Source organism: Caretta caretta, chromosome 2 (assembly GCF_965140235.1).
Source record: "Caretta caretta isolate rCarCar2 chromosome 2, rCarCar1.hap1, whole genome shotgun sequence".
Taxonomy (NCBI): Eukaryota; Metazoa; Chordata; order Testudines; family Cheloniidae; genus Caretta; species Caretta caretta.
The window spans coordinates 211,760,395-211,777,404 of NC_134207.1; the positions used below are offsets into that span (position 1 = coordinate 211,760,395).

Genomic DNA, 17,010 nt, shown 5'->3' on the forward strand with positions numbered 1-17,010 from the left:
TGGACCCCTGATGTAGCCTTCCCCCACAGCCAAGCGATTCTCCCTCTCTCATACCACCTATTGTGGCCTCCAGCTCCCTCAACTCCTTCCCCCCCACCCCTCACTGTAACCCTTGGACCCCAAATCCCTCCACTCCTTTACCCTCTTCTCTCCAGGGGCTGCATGAGGTGTCTGTGGTTTTCCGGGAGCTATCAGTTTGACCCCCCTCCCCCAGACCTGTCTGCCTCCATATCCTTCCCCCAGCCTCCAACTGCACCTCCACACCCCTCTGCTACCATTTCCTTCCCCAGACCCTCCAACTCCTTCCTCATTTACATCCCCAGACTCCCAATCTCTCCATTTTACCACCAGCCCCTTATTCTCACCACCCCCCAGTGGGCTGTGGGGGGGGGCGGGGCAGGGTTTGTGTGTTTTTGGAGGGTATGTCTTGGTTTACCACCCCTCCCCCCAGTTGTTGGTGGGGGGAGTTCCCCACCTGTTTACATCTGGCTAGAACACCTGGAATCTTAGCTCCGAGTCCCACCAAACCCCTGATGGATCCCTGCAGGGTCGGGTGGCATTGGGTCTAGGGGTGTCTCAGGAAGTCTCTGGGTCACAACAGACCATTACACATAGGGTCTGAGCTGAGAAAGGTTGAGAAACAAAACACAAACATCTGGCAAGGTTAGGTACATTATGGATTCTGAAATTATATTCACGAATCAAACATATTATAGAAGAAATTCCAGGAAAACTCCCATTGATTTCAATGTCAGCAGGATTTCACCCTACGTTTATATTCTAGCTCTTTGCACTGGCAGATCATTGAAAAAAGTTCTGTAGGTCTTCTATAACCAGCCTCATACAAGGATGTGAATAATTATATTGTGTGCAGTTCAAACTAACATATATATATATTCTGCAATAAAGTCCTTGTTTGGCCTTATGGACAAGGTCTAATCCAGAGACCACTGAAATTCCTTTAATTAACTTCAATGACTCCATTGAAGCAGGGCCTAAAACCTGAAGTCCTTACCTGGTTTTTATTCAGTTCTAACTCAGGCAAAATACCTTAACAGGAAGGGGAATTTTGTCTGAATAAAAACAGAGTAAGGACCTCCGGAGCTGGCCCTATTGAAACAGAGAGAGAGGTGGTTGGAGAAAAAGGTAAATCTTTTCTATTGTTTTAATTTAGGCTGCATTTCAAAATAGAGATTTGAACATTTTCTCTGTTTAGTGTGTGGCCAACACTATTATTAATTATAATAATTTGCATTTATATAGCACCTTTCATCCCAAAGTGCTTTACAAACTGGGATACATATCACAAGGATTGTGTCATCCACTGGTAAAACACCATGTCTGTGTAAGTAGGTATAATTTAATTACTTGAGTAGGAACTTGGCCAGGACAGTGGATTTAACACCCTAATCTTATGAAGTTTGACAAGAGGTTGAGAACTTGTTTGAACTTCTTAATAAAAAGATAACTAACAAGCATAAACCTCCTTACCACCATATTGTGTATCAGGTTAATTCTGTCTCAAGAGGTCAGACTGATTTGTTTACCCCTGTATTTTCTCTGAAGATTCCCAATTTCAAGAATTCATCCAGGTCAATGTTGTATATGACAGGATCATAGCAAAGGTGGCATGGCTTAAGGCCTTTTTAAAAAAGAAAATAAAATTACCTTTGTTTCTATTCTCACAAGCTATCACTAAACTTTAGGATTAAACTGAATTTTAACACTAACCTCTTTCTCCTTGGTGCCACCGGATTCCTTGTTGTTCTCTGTCTCCTTCTTTTCAGATGACTTTTTTTTAGAAGAGGTCTTTCTGCTTTTACACTTTCTGAATCTACCAGGAATGCTTTCCATTTCAAGGATTCCTGGTTCTTCAAAACCGCCAAGATCAGTCACGTTCTCCATCCTGAGATCATCTAGATTTTGTGTCTCTTCATCACATTCTGATATCTCATTTTGAGTGTTTCCACTATGACCCTAGTAACAAGCAAGGAATAGTGATACACAGTCACAAGACAGTTTGCCGCAAGGGGAAGGAACAGTATACTTGGTATGGAAACAAACAAAAAACCACCACCACTTTGGTTACGTGGTCACTTTCACATAGTAATTTGTATAGGCCAAGTTCTCTGCCAGTATAAGTTGGTGCAGTTGCAACTTACACCTACAGAGAATTTGGTTCTGTATGTCCCCCCCCCGCCACATAGCTCAGTCAAATCTGGGAACTAACAGTTCTGTGATGATGTCATCCACCTCCTCTGCTCAGTTATGTTTTTGACTCATTACATTGGGTAAATGTGAAGCACTGCTACCCGTGAAAAACAACCACTTCCAACTTATAAACAAGATTGACTGATCAACTTTCACTCAACTAGAAAACATGCAGAAACTGCAAAGCGAAAATGGCCCAGCTGTTTGAGTGCAGAACCTGCATGTGTCAGCAATAGTACCAGTGAGATCATAGGCGCCGACACTGTGGGTGCTCCATGGCTCAAGCACCCACTGGAAAAAAAAAAAAAAGTACGGGGTGTTCAGCACTTGAAGGGCTGGACAAATCTTTTGTGGGTCCCAGCACCTGGACTGTGGCTCCGCCCCAAGGCCCTGCCCATCACACTGCCCCCAAGGCCCCTCCCCTGGTTGGCCTCTTCTCTCCCAAGGCCCCTCCCACAGGTCACACACGGTGGGGCGGGGGGGGGAGAGGAGCACCCACTGGCAAATACAAAAATCAGCACCTGTGAGTGAGATATACAGATAATTTTCTGGAGTAGAGAGACGGCCAGTAAATCTGAAGCATTTAGTCAGGAGTGCTGTATCATTACCTGCCGCATCACAAGAGAATAGTAGTCACCCTTCAATGTCATGAGTTCATTGTGTGTTCCCTGTTCAACAACAACACCATTGTGAAATCCAGCAATAATGTCAGCCGTCTGGATTGTGGAGAGCCGGTGAGCTATCACAATGGTGGTACGTCCAGCCCTAGCCTTACAGGAGGGAGAAAAAAAAAAAGGTACTTTAAAATGAGGTGGGAAAAAAAAAATCCCTACCTAACAGCACAGCAATAGTGTGGAAAATGCAAGCTTAAATGCCCTGCTGACCCTTTATAGCTGATCATTATTTCCATGCATGCGGTCTGATTTGACAACCAAAGGACACTTCTGATTACAAAATCCACATTTATAATAATGACAGGGAAAAGTGAATTAATTTTATAGGCTGTGTAGGTACCAATGCCTATAGCTAAGGTTGCCTGACCCTTCCAATTGGAAGATTGGTTGTCAGATGCTTATAACTTTGCCAAGATTTAATTATTTGGGCTGAAACTTTCCATGCTGGTATCTGCCTCAGGCTGTGGTGGTTTTTTGTTTTGTTTTTTTAAATTTCAGCAAAAATGGTTCAATGGTTTCTCAGAATGAGATTAGAGGAAAATAATGTTGTTTTGCCCATATTAAAACATTCTTATAACTTTTTAATTGAGAAGCTTTTATCACCTAAATGCTTGAGAGCAGGGACTTGAAATTTGGAGGAGATGGGCATGTCTCACTGGTATCAGGGATGTGCCTTTTACCATTCCCATGAAAATCTGCCCAAATTTGGCCGAGTTATGAGGCTCTGAAAATCTCAGTTTGCACGTGCTCAGTAAATACTTGTCAGTGTTCAGCAGCTAAATTCTCCAAAGAAACAGTCTGCTTTAAGCATGCTGCATTGTATGACAGGAGTGCACATGCACCATCCCCACAGTGTGACTAAGCATGTTCCAGCCCAGGACTCTGGGGGGGGGGAGGGAGACTGAGCAGCACTTTGCCTGCAATTTCTCCTCCCTATAGTCAGGGGGAGTTGTGGCTCCAGGCACAAAACAAGAGTAGGGAGAGCAGAATGAACAGTCATTGTGGAAGGAATCAAAGTTATGCAGTAAAGGATGCTCTTGTCTGCAGGAAACCCGCCTTATTTGTTGCAGAAGTTGTATGTTGTGTAGTGAATGAGGCAGGGGACTGCAGGAAAAGAGAGGATGGTCTCATTATTGTTATGGCAGCTGAATACTGCCCTGCAGAATTGGATTCTAGCCCTGTCTCTGCCATAGAGTTACTATATGATGCTGGGCAAGCCAGTGAAACCAAACTTTTCACACGTTGGTACTAATTGTGTGGTCCTCATTTTCTGGGTGCCTGACTTGAGGCATTGGGGTCTGATTTGCAGAAGTGCTGAGCATTCACAGCTGCAACTGAAGTCAATGGGATATGTGCTTTTAACATATATAGTGCTGTATAATGCAAAACTCTCTGAAATATTGAGTCCTGGGCATCGCAGATCAGGCACCCAAAAGTAGTATGCACTTTCAACATTAACATCTCTGTGTCTCAGTTCCCCTTCTGTAATATGGGAGTAATACTACCACCTTACTTGTCAGGGGTGTTGTGAAGATAGTGTTTATGAAGCACTCAGATATTAGAGTGATGAGAGGTACAGAAAAGCCCAGGAGGAAGTTAATAATTTTGCTTTCAGAGCAGGGTTTGAATGGCATGGGGGCATACATTGAATGCGGAGGATAAAAAGAAATATTCACTAGGACTGAATGAAGCACCATCCTGTGCACTGAATGAAGCAGGGGCCCTGTGGAAAAAAATAGGATGTGATCGTTTAATTGAAGACTATCCCTTAATGCAGACACACATGGGGTCCAAATGAATGTTGACCAGGCAACTTTAATTCTGTCATTCCCTAAATTTGGAGTGCTTGACTTTGGAACCTTAATGTTCTTTTCATGTTTTGTGTGTGTGTGTGTAAAATTCAGTATAAATAATGATATCTATGCATAATATAAAGGCTCAGCACCCAAATACTACCCTCAGTTACACCATGCACTACCACTGATATTAGGGTTGCCAACACTGACTGACGCTATTCCAGGAGAATTCCTCCCCCTCCACCTCTCCAACATGACAATCTAATTTTCTTAAAATAGCCGATTAAAATCTCCTGGATTGCTTTCTATGGTCACCAGGAGATGGATGCCGATTCCGGGAGACTCCAGCCCAATCCTGGAGGGTTGGCAACCCTAACTGATATCAGTGTGGTCAGATGGGTATAAGTGAAGGCAGAATTTAGGCCCACCGACTTAAAATTTATTGCAGATAAATGCTGTGGGCCATAAAGTGCCCTTGAGCCAAGCATAGAACTTATGCTATTCTGTGTTTACTATTACTGAGTACTAATGGGAGGCAAGCTTTCTCATAGAGCTTATTTTTATGATACACCACTGGTTATATACAAATAAATGTCAGAAACCTAAAGCAATGCTGCAGCCCAGTCCTGTAGGCCACAATCAGGTGAAGCTCCATATTTGGTCACTGACTTACCGTGTGTCCACTTAACCTGTCCGTGCCTCAGTCTCCTCATTTTAAAAATGGAGAAAATAATCCGTAAACCCCAGCAGTGTTATGAAAATTATTAAAACATCTGTTTAATGATTGGATAAGATACAGTGATGTAGAAGCACAATGTATTTTTATTATTGCCCTGAAGAAATTCATACAATTCTGGCACCTTGCTTTGATAATGTAGGAGTTAAATTACTGATGCCACATTCACAGTTCACCACCTCCTGCCTTACATCACAATTGCTTGTCTGTGGTAGAGGCCAGCATTAAAGAAAACTTCTGTCTACATGCAAATATCTTGGCAATCAGGAATGACATTAAGAGAAATCGAGCCTGCGATTGCTTTAGGGTTGCCACCTGTCTGGGTTTTTATCTGGATAGTCTGTTTTTTGGCTTCTGTGTCCAGGTGCCATTTAGGGTTTCCAGGTGCCCAGTTTTTGGCGACCTGGCAACCCTATGGCACCTGAACCAAAAGCTCAGTTACTGCAGGGTGGGGAGAAGTGCTGGGTCATTAACGTGCACCAGCTTCTGCTCAGCCGGGCCGCCTCCTACCTGCAGGCAAGCTCCTTGAGATGGTCCAGAGAGCAATGGGGGCAGGGGGAGAGAAGCGAGCAGTGAAGGCGGGGCCTCAGGGGAAGAGGCAGAAGACGGGGCGGCAACCCAAGATTGCTTAATGGAGTTTTGATTAATTATTACAGGGTCATATCATGACACCAAAATTTGAGCATGCATCCCTATGGATTTCAATGCCCTTCTTGAAACCAGTGGAGAGCTATGCTTAAAAACTGATGGCATGCTATAGTCTTTAAATGTCAAGCTTGCCATATGGTTGTTGTGCTTCTTAATATTGATTGATAACCAGCAATAGGATTCCTACCTTATCAAGAGCTGCTTGCACTACAGATTCACTCTGAGTGTCCAGAGCAGACGTGGCTTCATCCAGCAGCAGAATCCTGGGATTCCTTGCCAGGGCACGAGCAATAGCAATTCGTTGTTTCTGCCCTCCGCTCAGCTGAGCTCCCCTTTCCCCCACCATAGTGTTAAATTTCTGAGAAAACCAGAGGAGCATAGAGATTGCAGAAGGGGTCAGTTAAAATCCTTTTAAACCCCCTCCCCCAATCTTATTGTTACTATCACAATCAGAAATTCCCTCTTCAAAAGTTTTGTGATGGATGGTCAAATAAATGCGTTAAGAAAAATTACTTCTAAAAAACGGTCTTGGCCAATTACATTCAGTGTTTCTTCCCCCTTGAGGCAGAGGACAGTTTAAAATGTCTAATTGTAGGATTCATACAAGGTTCATGCGCTTGGCAATATTTAGGGCACACCCGGAGTGTTGTGTAGGAGCTGTGCACACACAGCTCCTCTCAAGGGCATGAACCTTGGAATCTCGCCCAGATGACATGAACCGTGGGAAGCCTCCCAGGACTGGGCTCAAGGCTCGAGAGCAAGGAATGCGGTAGATAGAAACTGGTAAATAAGAATGTTAAACAAAGCCAGTGTATTCCTTTTATCTGTTGGAGAATGTAATGCGCAGGGGGAGAGAAAGAATAAAGGGGAAGGTGGAAAGCTGACAGGCAGAAGTCGGTTGGCAGACCAGCTCGCTTGCTTGCTAAAAGCTCTGTGCTGTCTTGTATTTGAACTGCAACATCTAACGATCGGTTTACATTTTTGTCTCGGTCTCACCTTCTAGTTGGCCAGGAATTAGTATGTGGTGTGATGGTTTTCTATTAGCTTAAAGAATGTACTCTAAAATTAGATTTTTCAATTATTATAAAAAAGAAGCAACTGAAGTGAAAAAACAGACAAACTAGAACTGGCTGAAGGAATCCAGCCATTTGATTGGCAAGAAATAATAACCAGTGACTACTCAGGACCACATTAAAGCAATTTTGTTTGCCAATCTCAAGCCAGTTTAAAAAAATACATACAAAAGACAGGAATATTGGAAGTGGGAAAAAGATAGATAATACCTAGCAGAAGAAAATAGAATAAAAACAATCTGGCAAATTGAAAAATCTCTCATTGTTCACAGAAATTCCTTATCTACCCTATTAAAAAAATGTTGCCACATGACACACAGTTAGTATTCTAAATTAAGAACATTGTGAGCCAAATTGTCAATTGGAAGAAATGGCAAAAGATCAGTGAAAAGCTAGTGAAGCACTACTTATTTGCACCAGCAGAGAATTTCGGCCACAAAATTTCAGAAGAACTGAGAGAGAAACCAAAGACTTTGTCATAGTTATAAGATGCTCAAAAGTACATCAACTCACATCAGGCAGTCTGGATATAAAATCAAAAGCATTGGCTTCTTTAGCTGCTTTCTCAATTTCAGAATCAGTAATACCCTCTCTGCCATAGCGAATGTTCTCAGCTATTGTTGTAGCAAACAAAATAGGCTCCTGGCTTACAAGGCCAATATGTTCTCTTAGCCACTTTACATTAAGTGTCCGAATATCTCGTCCATCTAAGGTAATCTGAGTGGAAAGACAAATGAAGAGTTTGAGGAAATGTATTATGTTTAAAATAATTAGTTGTTATAATGGTATAATAATGATATAATAATTGACTTAAGTATTTGTTTAGTAGCTTCTCACATGGAATAAAGCAAGAAAATTTAAAACATGACCAGGAAAAATTAAAAATGTGTCTTCACTATCACCTCAGACTAGAATAATGGAAGGAGCAGGATAAACAAAAAGGATATCCCCAAATATTTAAATCCAAATTTTGACTTCCCTTAATATCAGTAAAAAGAAAAGGAGTACTTGTGGCACCTTAGAGACTAACCAATTTATTTGAGCATAAGCTTTCGTGAGCTACAGCTCACTTCATCGGATGCATACTGTGGAAAGTGTAGAAGATCTTTTTATACACACAAAGCATGAAAAAATACCTCCCCCCACCCCACTCTCCTGCTGGTAATAGCTTATCTAAAGTGACCACTCTCCTTACAATGTGTGTGATAATCAAGGTGGGCCATTTCCAGCACAAATCCAGGGTTTAACAAGAACTTCTGGGGGGTGGGGGGGTAGGAAAAAACAAGGGGAAATAGGTTACCTTGCATAATGACTTAGCCACTCCCAGTCTCTATTCAAGCCTAAGTTAATTGTATCCAATTTGCAAATGAATTCCAATTCAACAGTTTCTCGCTGGAGTCTGGATTTGAAGTTTTTTTGTTGTAATATCGCAACTTTCATGTCTGTAATCACATGACTAGAGAGTATTAAGGATCTACAACCTATCCTGAAGGATGACCCAACACTCTCACAAATCTTGGGAGACAGGCCAGTCCTTGCCTACAGACAGCCCCGCAACCTGAAGCAAATACTCACCAACAACCACATACCACACCTCAGAACCACTAACCCAGGAACCTATCCTTGCAACAAAGCCCGTTGCCAACTGTGCCCACATATCTATTCAGGGGACACCATCACAGGGCCTAATAACATCAGCCACACTATCAGAGACTCGTTCACCTGCACATCCACCAATGTGATATATGCCAACATGTGCCAGCAATGCCCCTCTGCCATGTACATTGGTCAAACTGGACAGTCTCTACGTAAAAGAATAAATGGACACAAATCAGATGTCAAGAATTATAACATTCATAAACCAGTCGGAGAACACTTCAATCTCTCTGGTCACGCGATTACAAACATGAAAGTTGCGATATTACAACAAAAAAACTTCAAATCCAGACTCCAGCGAGAAACTGTTGAATTGGAATTCATTTGCAAATTGGATACAATTAACTTAGGCTTGAATAGAGACTGGGAGTGGCTAAGTCATTATGCAAGGTAACCTATTTCCCCTTGTTTTTTCCTACCCCCCCGACCCCCCAGAAGTTCTTGTTAAACCCTGGATTTGTGCTGGAAATGGCCCACCTTGATTATCATACACATTGTAAGGAGAGTGGTCACTTTAGATAAGCTATTACCAGCCGGAGAGTGGGGTGGGGGGAGGTATTTTTTCATTCTTTGTGTGTATAAAAAGATCTTCTACACTTTCCACAGTATGCATCCGATGAAGTGAGCTGTAGCTCACGAAAGCTTACGCTCAAATAAATTGGTTAGTCTCTAAGGTGCCACAAGTACTCCTTTTCTTTTTGCGAATACAGACTAACACGGCTGTTACTCTGAAACTTAATATCAGTAAAATCCTATCTAGGTTTTTACAATATTCTCATCATCATGGCATACAAGTAATGAAAAATAAGTATCAGAATTTCTTTGGGTGCTACATATCTTTTGTTCTTTTAAGAATCCAATTTTTTGTAACGTCCTTTTAAAGTGTAGGTTTAATCTATTCAGGAAATTAATCTTCATCCTAGTAGCCATGAATATCGACAGTTCATCCAAACTAACCTCTCCTTGGACTGGATCATAGAATCTCTGTAGCAGCTGAATAGCAGTACTTTTGCCACAGCCACTGGAGCCAACCAGAGCTATGGTCTTCCCCGATTGAACTTTCAGGTTCAGGCCGTTGAGAATCTGGAAATATAATCTTTATATGTTAGTCCAATAAATACAGAGCTACTTAAATAAATGGCTTGTTTAGAAAAAGGTCCATTAAGATGCCTGAACTCCCAGGTCTGCTTTTAGTCCTTTGTTCCAGTCCTGGTTAGAAAGCACTTTGAAGGTGACAAGAAAAAGTTTTTATTACTAACAATCTTGCTTTGTTCTATTCCTATTCCATAAAGATTGCCCTAAGAAAAAACCTTTGGCTCTGAAAACAGAGTGGGTGTTTTAATATCCCCAATGGAATGAAGAGTCAGGGTTCGACAATCTCTAGAATTTACTAGGGATTAGTTATGGAGAATGACACTTTTGTTGCTGTGTTCACATTTAGGAACATTTGACCTCAGTCCGTTTATCCCATCTTATAAATGTCTAATATTATTAGTGGCCAAAATATTGGTCTCCTATGGGAATTCTTATGTATATTTATATTTAGACTGAGTTACAACTACACAATTTTTTTGCAATAGAAGATCAGAACAACAGTAATATTGATCTCATCTCCTTATACTATACCGGAAGAGCTCCAGTTTTCCAGTAAGCTTATAGCAGATAAGCTTTGATGTTTGATTGACCAAGCAAGAGGATCATTCTCTACCCCTTTTACATCATTTCTCATCATGACCATCCCATCTCTAACCTCCCTTTTTAGGTAAGGCAGGAAAGGGCATGTTAAGGGAACGCTGACAATAACTAGTCTTTAGCTCTCTGTGACCCAGTTCATTCCGAATTTAGGTACTAAATGGAGATTGCCTTGATCTTGTATGTTGATCATCTTTGGCTGGCGTTTATGAGAACCAGGTATCCAGGATGATTCTTTTAGCTTTGCCAGCTACCTCTGATACCATTGATAACGAGCCACTGCTGACTCCATCCCATTCCAGCCACAGGTCCAAAGAGTGGCTCATCCAGCCCAGGATTTCTCTTGTGTAGACTGATGTGGGATTCTGTCTTGTCACCCTCTTGCTCAATTTGAATGCAAGACCGTTAGGGAAAGATAGTGAGACAGGACAGACTACACTGTCTTCAGTATTCAGATAATATAGCTCCAGGTCTCTGTTTCATTAGACCCAGCTGGGAGAAGTTGACTGGCTTAGCCAGCAACTTACAGGGTGGGTTTGATGCAGGCAAGTCAGCTGTGACTCACCTCAGAGATGATTGAGTTTATGCTTGTAGGTTGGAGGAACCCATCAGAAGAAATGGCAGTGCTAACAGCAGCACGCTCAAGTGAGTTTGTAACCTGTTGGATCCACAGCTGCTTTTGTATGCAGGAAGCAGCAGTGGCTAATAGCATTTTGTTTGTCTTTTACGCTTGGCCAGAAGGTTCTGAACTTTCAGTTCTGGTACAGATGTCAATCCAGAGAGAAATATTGGATTACTGCAAAGTACCATACATGGGACTGTACAATAAGATAACTCCCCTCACAAACTTCAGCTGGTGGAGAATATGGCAGTCTGTTTCTTAGAGGGCATTTTCTGTAGGGAGAATCTTACCTCCATGCTTTGTGATCTACATTGGCTTCCATTTCATTGTCAGGAGTGATTTAGAATAATGGCTTTAACAAATAGGGCTTAAAATAGCCAGGACTCAACCTATCTCCAAGATCACCTCTCCCGACATGGGATACTACAGCAGCTTAGATCTTCTTAAGCACTGACACAAACAGCTTTCTGGGTTTAACCACATGAGGGCTGGAGGTGAGGCATTCTTGGTGAGAGAGCTCGAAAGAAGAATTTGCTTGATTCAATTCACCAGAGGCCAAATTTACTCACCTTCGGGTTATGCTGTAAGCCCCATTTGTTCTCCCTTGCTTTTTACAGCACATGAAAATGAAGAAAAGGTGGATGATGGTGGTGAAGATAGGGTTTAGTTTTGGAAGGACATTAATCCTGCATTATTGTTATACTTTTATAACTATTATAACAACAATTAGCTCTTACATAGTACATTTCATCCATAGATCTCAAAGCACTTTAAAGAGGAGGTCAGTATTACTATCCCCATTTTACAGATGGGGAAACTGAGGAAGAGAGGTGAAGTGACTTGCCAAGTGTTACTTTGCAGGCCAGTGGCAGAACTGGGAATAGAATCCTGGTCTCCTGAGTCCTCATCCAGTGTTCTTTCAACTAGACCGCACTGTGGTGCATAAATGCCCAGAGTACAGGATGGACACTTTTTTTTTTAAAAAAAAAAGTTCAATTAAAAATAAATACATTAAATTGATAAAATATCAGTTTTCTTTTTGGTCACACAGATAACGGCAGCAGCTTTTCACTGCAAAGATGAATTTAAAAAGATCACTTACTTTAACATCAGGTCTAGATGGGTAACTGAAATGGATGTTTTTGAATTCAATCTCTCCTTTGAGCTTGTCTGGTCTGTATCCTTCCTTGGCACTGCTATCTACAAGATGGTGCTGGAGAGAGATTTTGAAAATGTATTACACATTTCTGTGATTTTACAGTTGTGGCTTTAGATGGACAAGTTGTTTAGCACAGTAAGAGAAACACTGCAACACTACATACCAGTTTAACCGATCAATGGTTGCAGTATTTCACCCCAGAGGATTCTGCATATCAGTGAAATGCAATCCTTGTGTATATCTTGCAAAGCATTTTTGGATAGGGGACAAGGAAAGAATAGGAGTAACTAGAATAATAAAACATCAACTATACCTTAAATCATCCACCTCCCAACATTTACAACGGGCCCAAATCCCTTAGCTCCCTCCCAGCGTCTACCTAGGCAGAATGTGAATTGAGAATCAGCTCTTGGAGGAGTGATGCAGCTTGTAATTGTTGGTTGGCTTAAAATGCACAAGCAAAAACAAACAAACTGGGGATTTATTACAAAGTCTTTACCCCTAAAAAAATATCATTCTGAGGCTCCCTGGTCTGAAGTCCAGTGGAAAATTAGCCTGGCGCTCAATAGCCTGACCTGGAATTGCTCCTCCACTTCCCAGGTTGCTGATCTCTGTTGGACTGACACTTTTCAATGACCCAGTAACTACCAGCAGAATTCAAATTTTCTCTTTGAGTAGGAATAGGAAGTTTAAAGGGGACCTCCTAGGCTCTCTCTGCTCCACTCCAAGACCAGCAAAACCAAAAGTAAAACCAAACCCTTCATCTGAGTTGTGGTTTCCGATTGGTTCTGGTAGTAGCTTCCAGCTTGTTCTGACTCTAGGCAATCTGGGAAACAGAATCTTGAGCCTCTGTAGCCATTGTTGCTGTCGTCCGGGATGAGTCCCCTAAAGACTTGCTCAGTGTAATAGGTCAGAAACAACCAACTCCAGAGGTCGTTACCCAGAGTTTTATCACCCTTATTTTAGTCCCTCTGGGCAAAATTCCGCCCTTTGTTATAACCACACAACCTCACTGAAACCAATAGGCATTTATGGCCATAACAGAGGACAAAAAACTCAGCCCTTTGTTCTAACCTAATATGAACCTGAGACTGCAGATATATAACAAACTGCTGTACAAAATTCTAAGAGAGTTAGTTACTGAAAGTATGGCATCCCTCTTCCCCAGCAACAGTATTACCATAGCTTTCACCAGCACTGTTAATCTCCAAATCAAAAGCAGTTGAACTGAAATCATGTCTACTCCATATACTTGTGTTTTAAAGAGCAATGTCATTTCACTTAGCTCTTCACCACTTCTCTAAAAAATAAATAAATGAGGGTGTGACAAACCTAACAGGAAAGGGGGCCCCAATCTGAATTTCCCCCAAGTTTGCAGTAAGCACATTTAGGACTTTGGTTAAGGCTCGTGTCTCCTTAAAAGGACTAGAAAGGTCTTCTTACTTTTGTTTTCAGAGATAGGAGTCTATGGAGTTCATCCACTTTTTGAATCTTTCAAGAAATAAGTCAGAAATTTCAGACTGCTAGAAAAGCAACATTAAGTACCTTACTGATAACTTTGTACACTTCATAGGCAGCAACTCGAGCATTGGCAACACTCTCCAAGTGAGGGGAGGCCTGCCCGAGAGAGAATGCACCAAGGAGCACAGAGAAGTATATCTACAGGGAACAAAAACAGGAGCTAGTGTACAGTGGTTCCAGACCTGCAGTTTCCTTAGTGCTAAATGCCATGGTAATCCTGGTGGTTCTGTAAGAGCTTTTCCAGAAAAAAATAAAAATCAAAATCAAAACTAAGATTTCAGGCTGCATTTTTCCAGCTCCCCAGGTTTTTATTCTTATGCTGGATTTGACACAGGAAGTGGTGAATATAGCTATTGTGTGCAGCCACATGCCCTTTAACTGTTGGATTAGCTTTTTTTGTTGCTGCTGCTTTCACTAACTCCCATTACGAGGATAAATAGGGAAATTAGACATCTCACCATCTCTTTGCAATATTAAAAACTTCAGCGTCCTCAAAGAGAGTTAATCTGGTTTCCTGAGGCCCCAATCCTGCAAAGCGCATGCTTAACATGATGCACTGTGACTAGTTCCACTGAAGTCAAGTTCTCATCAGAAGTCAAGGGGGCTACTCACAGTGCATAAAGTGAAGCACATACCCAAGTCTTTTCAGGATCAGAGCCTTATTCCTTTGGAAACGAATAATAATCTAAAAGTACAAATGAAAGATGATCACATGGCTGTGACACTGGCAGACCAGGTGCCAGCTAATGCCACAGCACCAGACCTCTGAATGCTTACAGACGCATAGCTGGAAGCCAGGACAATTTACTTGTGTATTAGTATAGATCAAAGTGATTGTTAAATATATAAGAATCTACTTGGTGTTTAAACTTCATGAAAAGTAATGGAATGTTAATGCATTGTTTTCACTAATGCATTGTTTTTACTTATCCGGATCCCGTTATACTGCTGTAGCAAACATTTACATACTGTATGCCCCTGTCAGTAAATAACCCATTAAACAAGAAAGAACCCTTGCGGAATGCACATGAAGAACTAGAACAGAAAAAAGTGTTAATTTCAAAGCAAGTGGTCATTGCATGTGATGGTCAAAGACTCCAGATGCATTCCTCACTCTCTACCATCAAAGGAAAAGCCCACATGACTAGTGACCCTGTCAGCTTGTTTTCTGTGAGAAGCTAGGAGGATGGATTCAGGGAAAAATCCTTCATCTCTGCACTGTTTGGATTTTAGCAGGGCAGAATAAATGAATGTGGAGATGGAGATTCCCTGAGTTATTCTGGGTAGGCTTGAGAGACTTTTGAGAAACTGGCAGATCACTATATCTCTGCTACCATTTAGAATTATAGACTGACTCATCTGTACACATATTTTATCTGCTTTAATCTCTCAATAACTCTTATTACCTTTGTTTGGCTAATAAACCTTTAGTTAGCCAATTCTATAGTAAACTATCAGTGTGGTCTTTGATATAAAAATCTAGGACACCAATTGATCTGCGGCAAGTGATTAGTCTGAGCAACCCGAATGTGGTGTGATTTTTTTTATATAAATGACCTTTTATCACTAAGTCAAGTTTGTCTGGGTGGCAAGATAGACTGGAGAGTCTGTCTGTGACTCCATGATAAGATCGGTATAGTGATCCAGGAATTCACATTTGTTACTGGCTTGGTGAAATCTAATTATAGAACACACCACCAGTTTGGGGTGTCTGCCCTGTTTTCTGACAGCCTGCCCTGAGGTAGGCACTCATGGTTGTGAACCACTCAAGACAGCATGACAGTGATCAAATGAGATATTTGTTATGGAACTTGGAGGTCTTAAATATGTAGATTCAACATCTCTGTTGATTTATATTAAACATATTTTAACATTTAGTCTGATGGGTACTTTGTGCCCAAGTAGAAATTATGGATCTTTTTATGCAGTACTTAAACAAAGCATTTTCTCTAATTTATAGACCATTTTGAAAAAGTTTGCCTCAGCTAATCAGACGATACTGTGCTGTACTTACAATTAACACACGTCCAATGTCATAATTCTCTTTCTCCTCCACTGTGAGTTTGGTTCCATACCACAATGAAAGCGCATAGGCTCCAAATAAAACAAACTCTGCGAAACCCAAAGTTGTGTTGGTAGTAATGGATTTTTTGACTCCGACTCTCCTAGCATTCTCTAGGTTAACATCATATCTGAAAACAGGTGATAAATGTTAGATTTGGTATGTACCCAGATGACATTCAGTTCCCTAGCTTCCTTTCATGCTTCCAGGGTTTTCTGCCATAAAAATCAATTATCTAGATTCTTAGATGGTGTGAATCAACACAGCTTCATTGATTTTACATCAGAGGATCTGGCCCAATAACTGTCAACAGTAAGTCTGCCTTCTGGTGTTATTTCACTGAATATGGCTGCTCTGAGTGAATTATCAGGCACACAGATAAACATGATATGTTGGGGAACAGTCAACATGGCTTTTGTAAATGGAAATTGTGCCTCACCAATCTATTAGAATTCTAAGAGAGTTTCAGCAAGTGTGTGGACAAGGGTGATCCAGTTGATATAGTGTACTTGGACTTTCAGAAAGCGTTTGACAAGGGAAACCAAACGCTCTTAAGCGAAGACATGGGATAAGAACGATAGGAAACAAAGGGCAGGAATAAATGGTCAGTTTTCACAGCGGGGAGAGGGGAATAGCAGGGTCCCCCAGGTATCTGTACGGAGACCTGTGCTGGTCACATTCATAAATGATATGAAAAAGAGGGTGAACAGTGAGGTGGCAAAAATTGCAGATGATACAAAATTATTCAAGATAGTTAAGTCCAGAGATGACTGCAAAGAACTACAAAGTCATCTCACAAAACTGGGTGACCGGGCAACAAAATGGCAGATGAAATTCAGTGTTGATAAATGCAAAGTAATGCACATTGGAAAACAATCCCAACTATACATACAAAATGATGGGGTCTAATTTAACTGCTACCACTTAAGAAAGATCTTGTAGACACCATGAACAATTATCCAAAAAATTTGCTCAGTGTGCAGCAGCTGTCAAAAAAGCTAACTGAATGTTAGGAACCATTAGTAAAGGGATAGCTAATAAGACAGAAAATATCATAATATCACTATGTAAATCCATGGTATGCCCACACCTCAAATAATGGGTGCAGTTCTGGTGGCCCCATCTCAAATAAGATATATTAGAATTAGAAAAGGTACAGA

The 17,010-nt window shown here is 41.3% G+C and overlaps 1 protein-coding gene across 5 annotated transcripts in view; it reads right to left on the bottom strand.

The window, feature by feature from the left end:
• LOC125631513 (ATP-dependent translocase ABCB1-like) overlaps window positions 1–17,010 on the bottom strand; it is a 61,521-nt gene that overhangs the window by 29,264 nt on the left and 15,247 nt on the right. For all 5 annotated transcript variants that reach the window (XR_012667222.1, XM_075125802.1, XM_075125800.1 and 2 more), the window contains exons 10-17: window positions 15,803–15,980; window positions 13,813–13,926; window positions 12,211–12,321; window positions 9,752–9,877; window positions 7,652–7,855; window positions 6,253–6,423; window positions 2,820–2,981; window positions 1,732–1,977 (exon numbers count right to left, since the gene is read on the bottom strand). Coding sequence is in view for 4 of the 5 variants with exons in the window: in XM_075125802.1 (XP_074981903.1) it covers window positions 1,732–1,977; window positions 2,820–2,981; window positions 6,253–6,423; window positions 7,652–7,855; window positions 9,752–9,877; window positions 12,211–12,321; window positions 13,813–13,926; window positions 15,803–15,980 (1,312 nt within the window). In the remaining variant the exon portion in view is untranslated. The remainder of the gene's footprint in view (window positions 1–1,731; window positions 1,978–2,819; window positions 2,982–6,252; window positions 6,424–7,651; window positions 7,856–9,751; window positions 9,878–12,210; window positions 12,322–13,812; window positions 13,927–15,802; window positions 15,981–17,010) is intronic.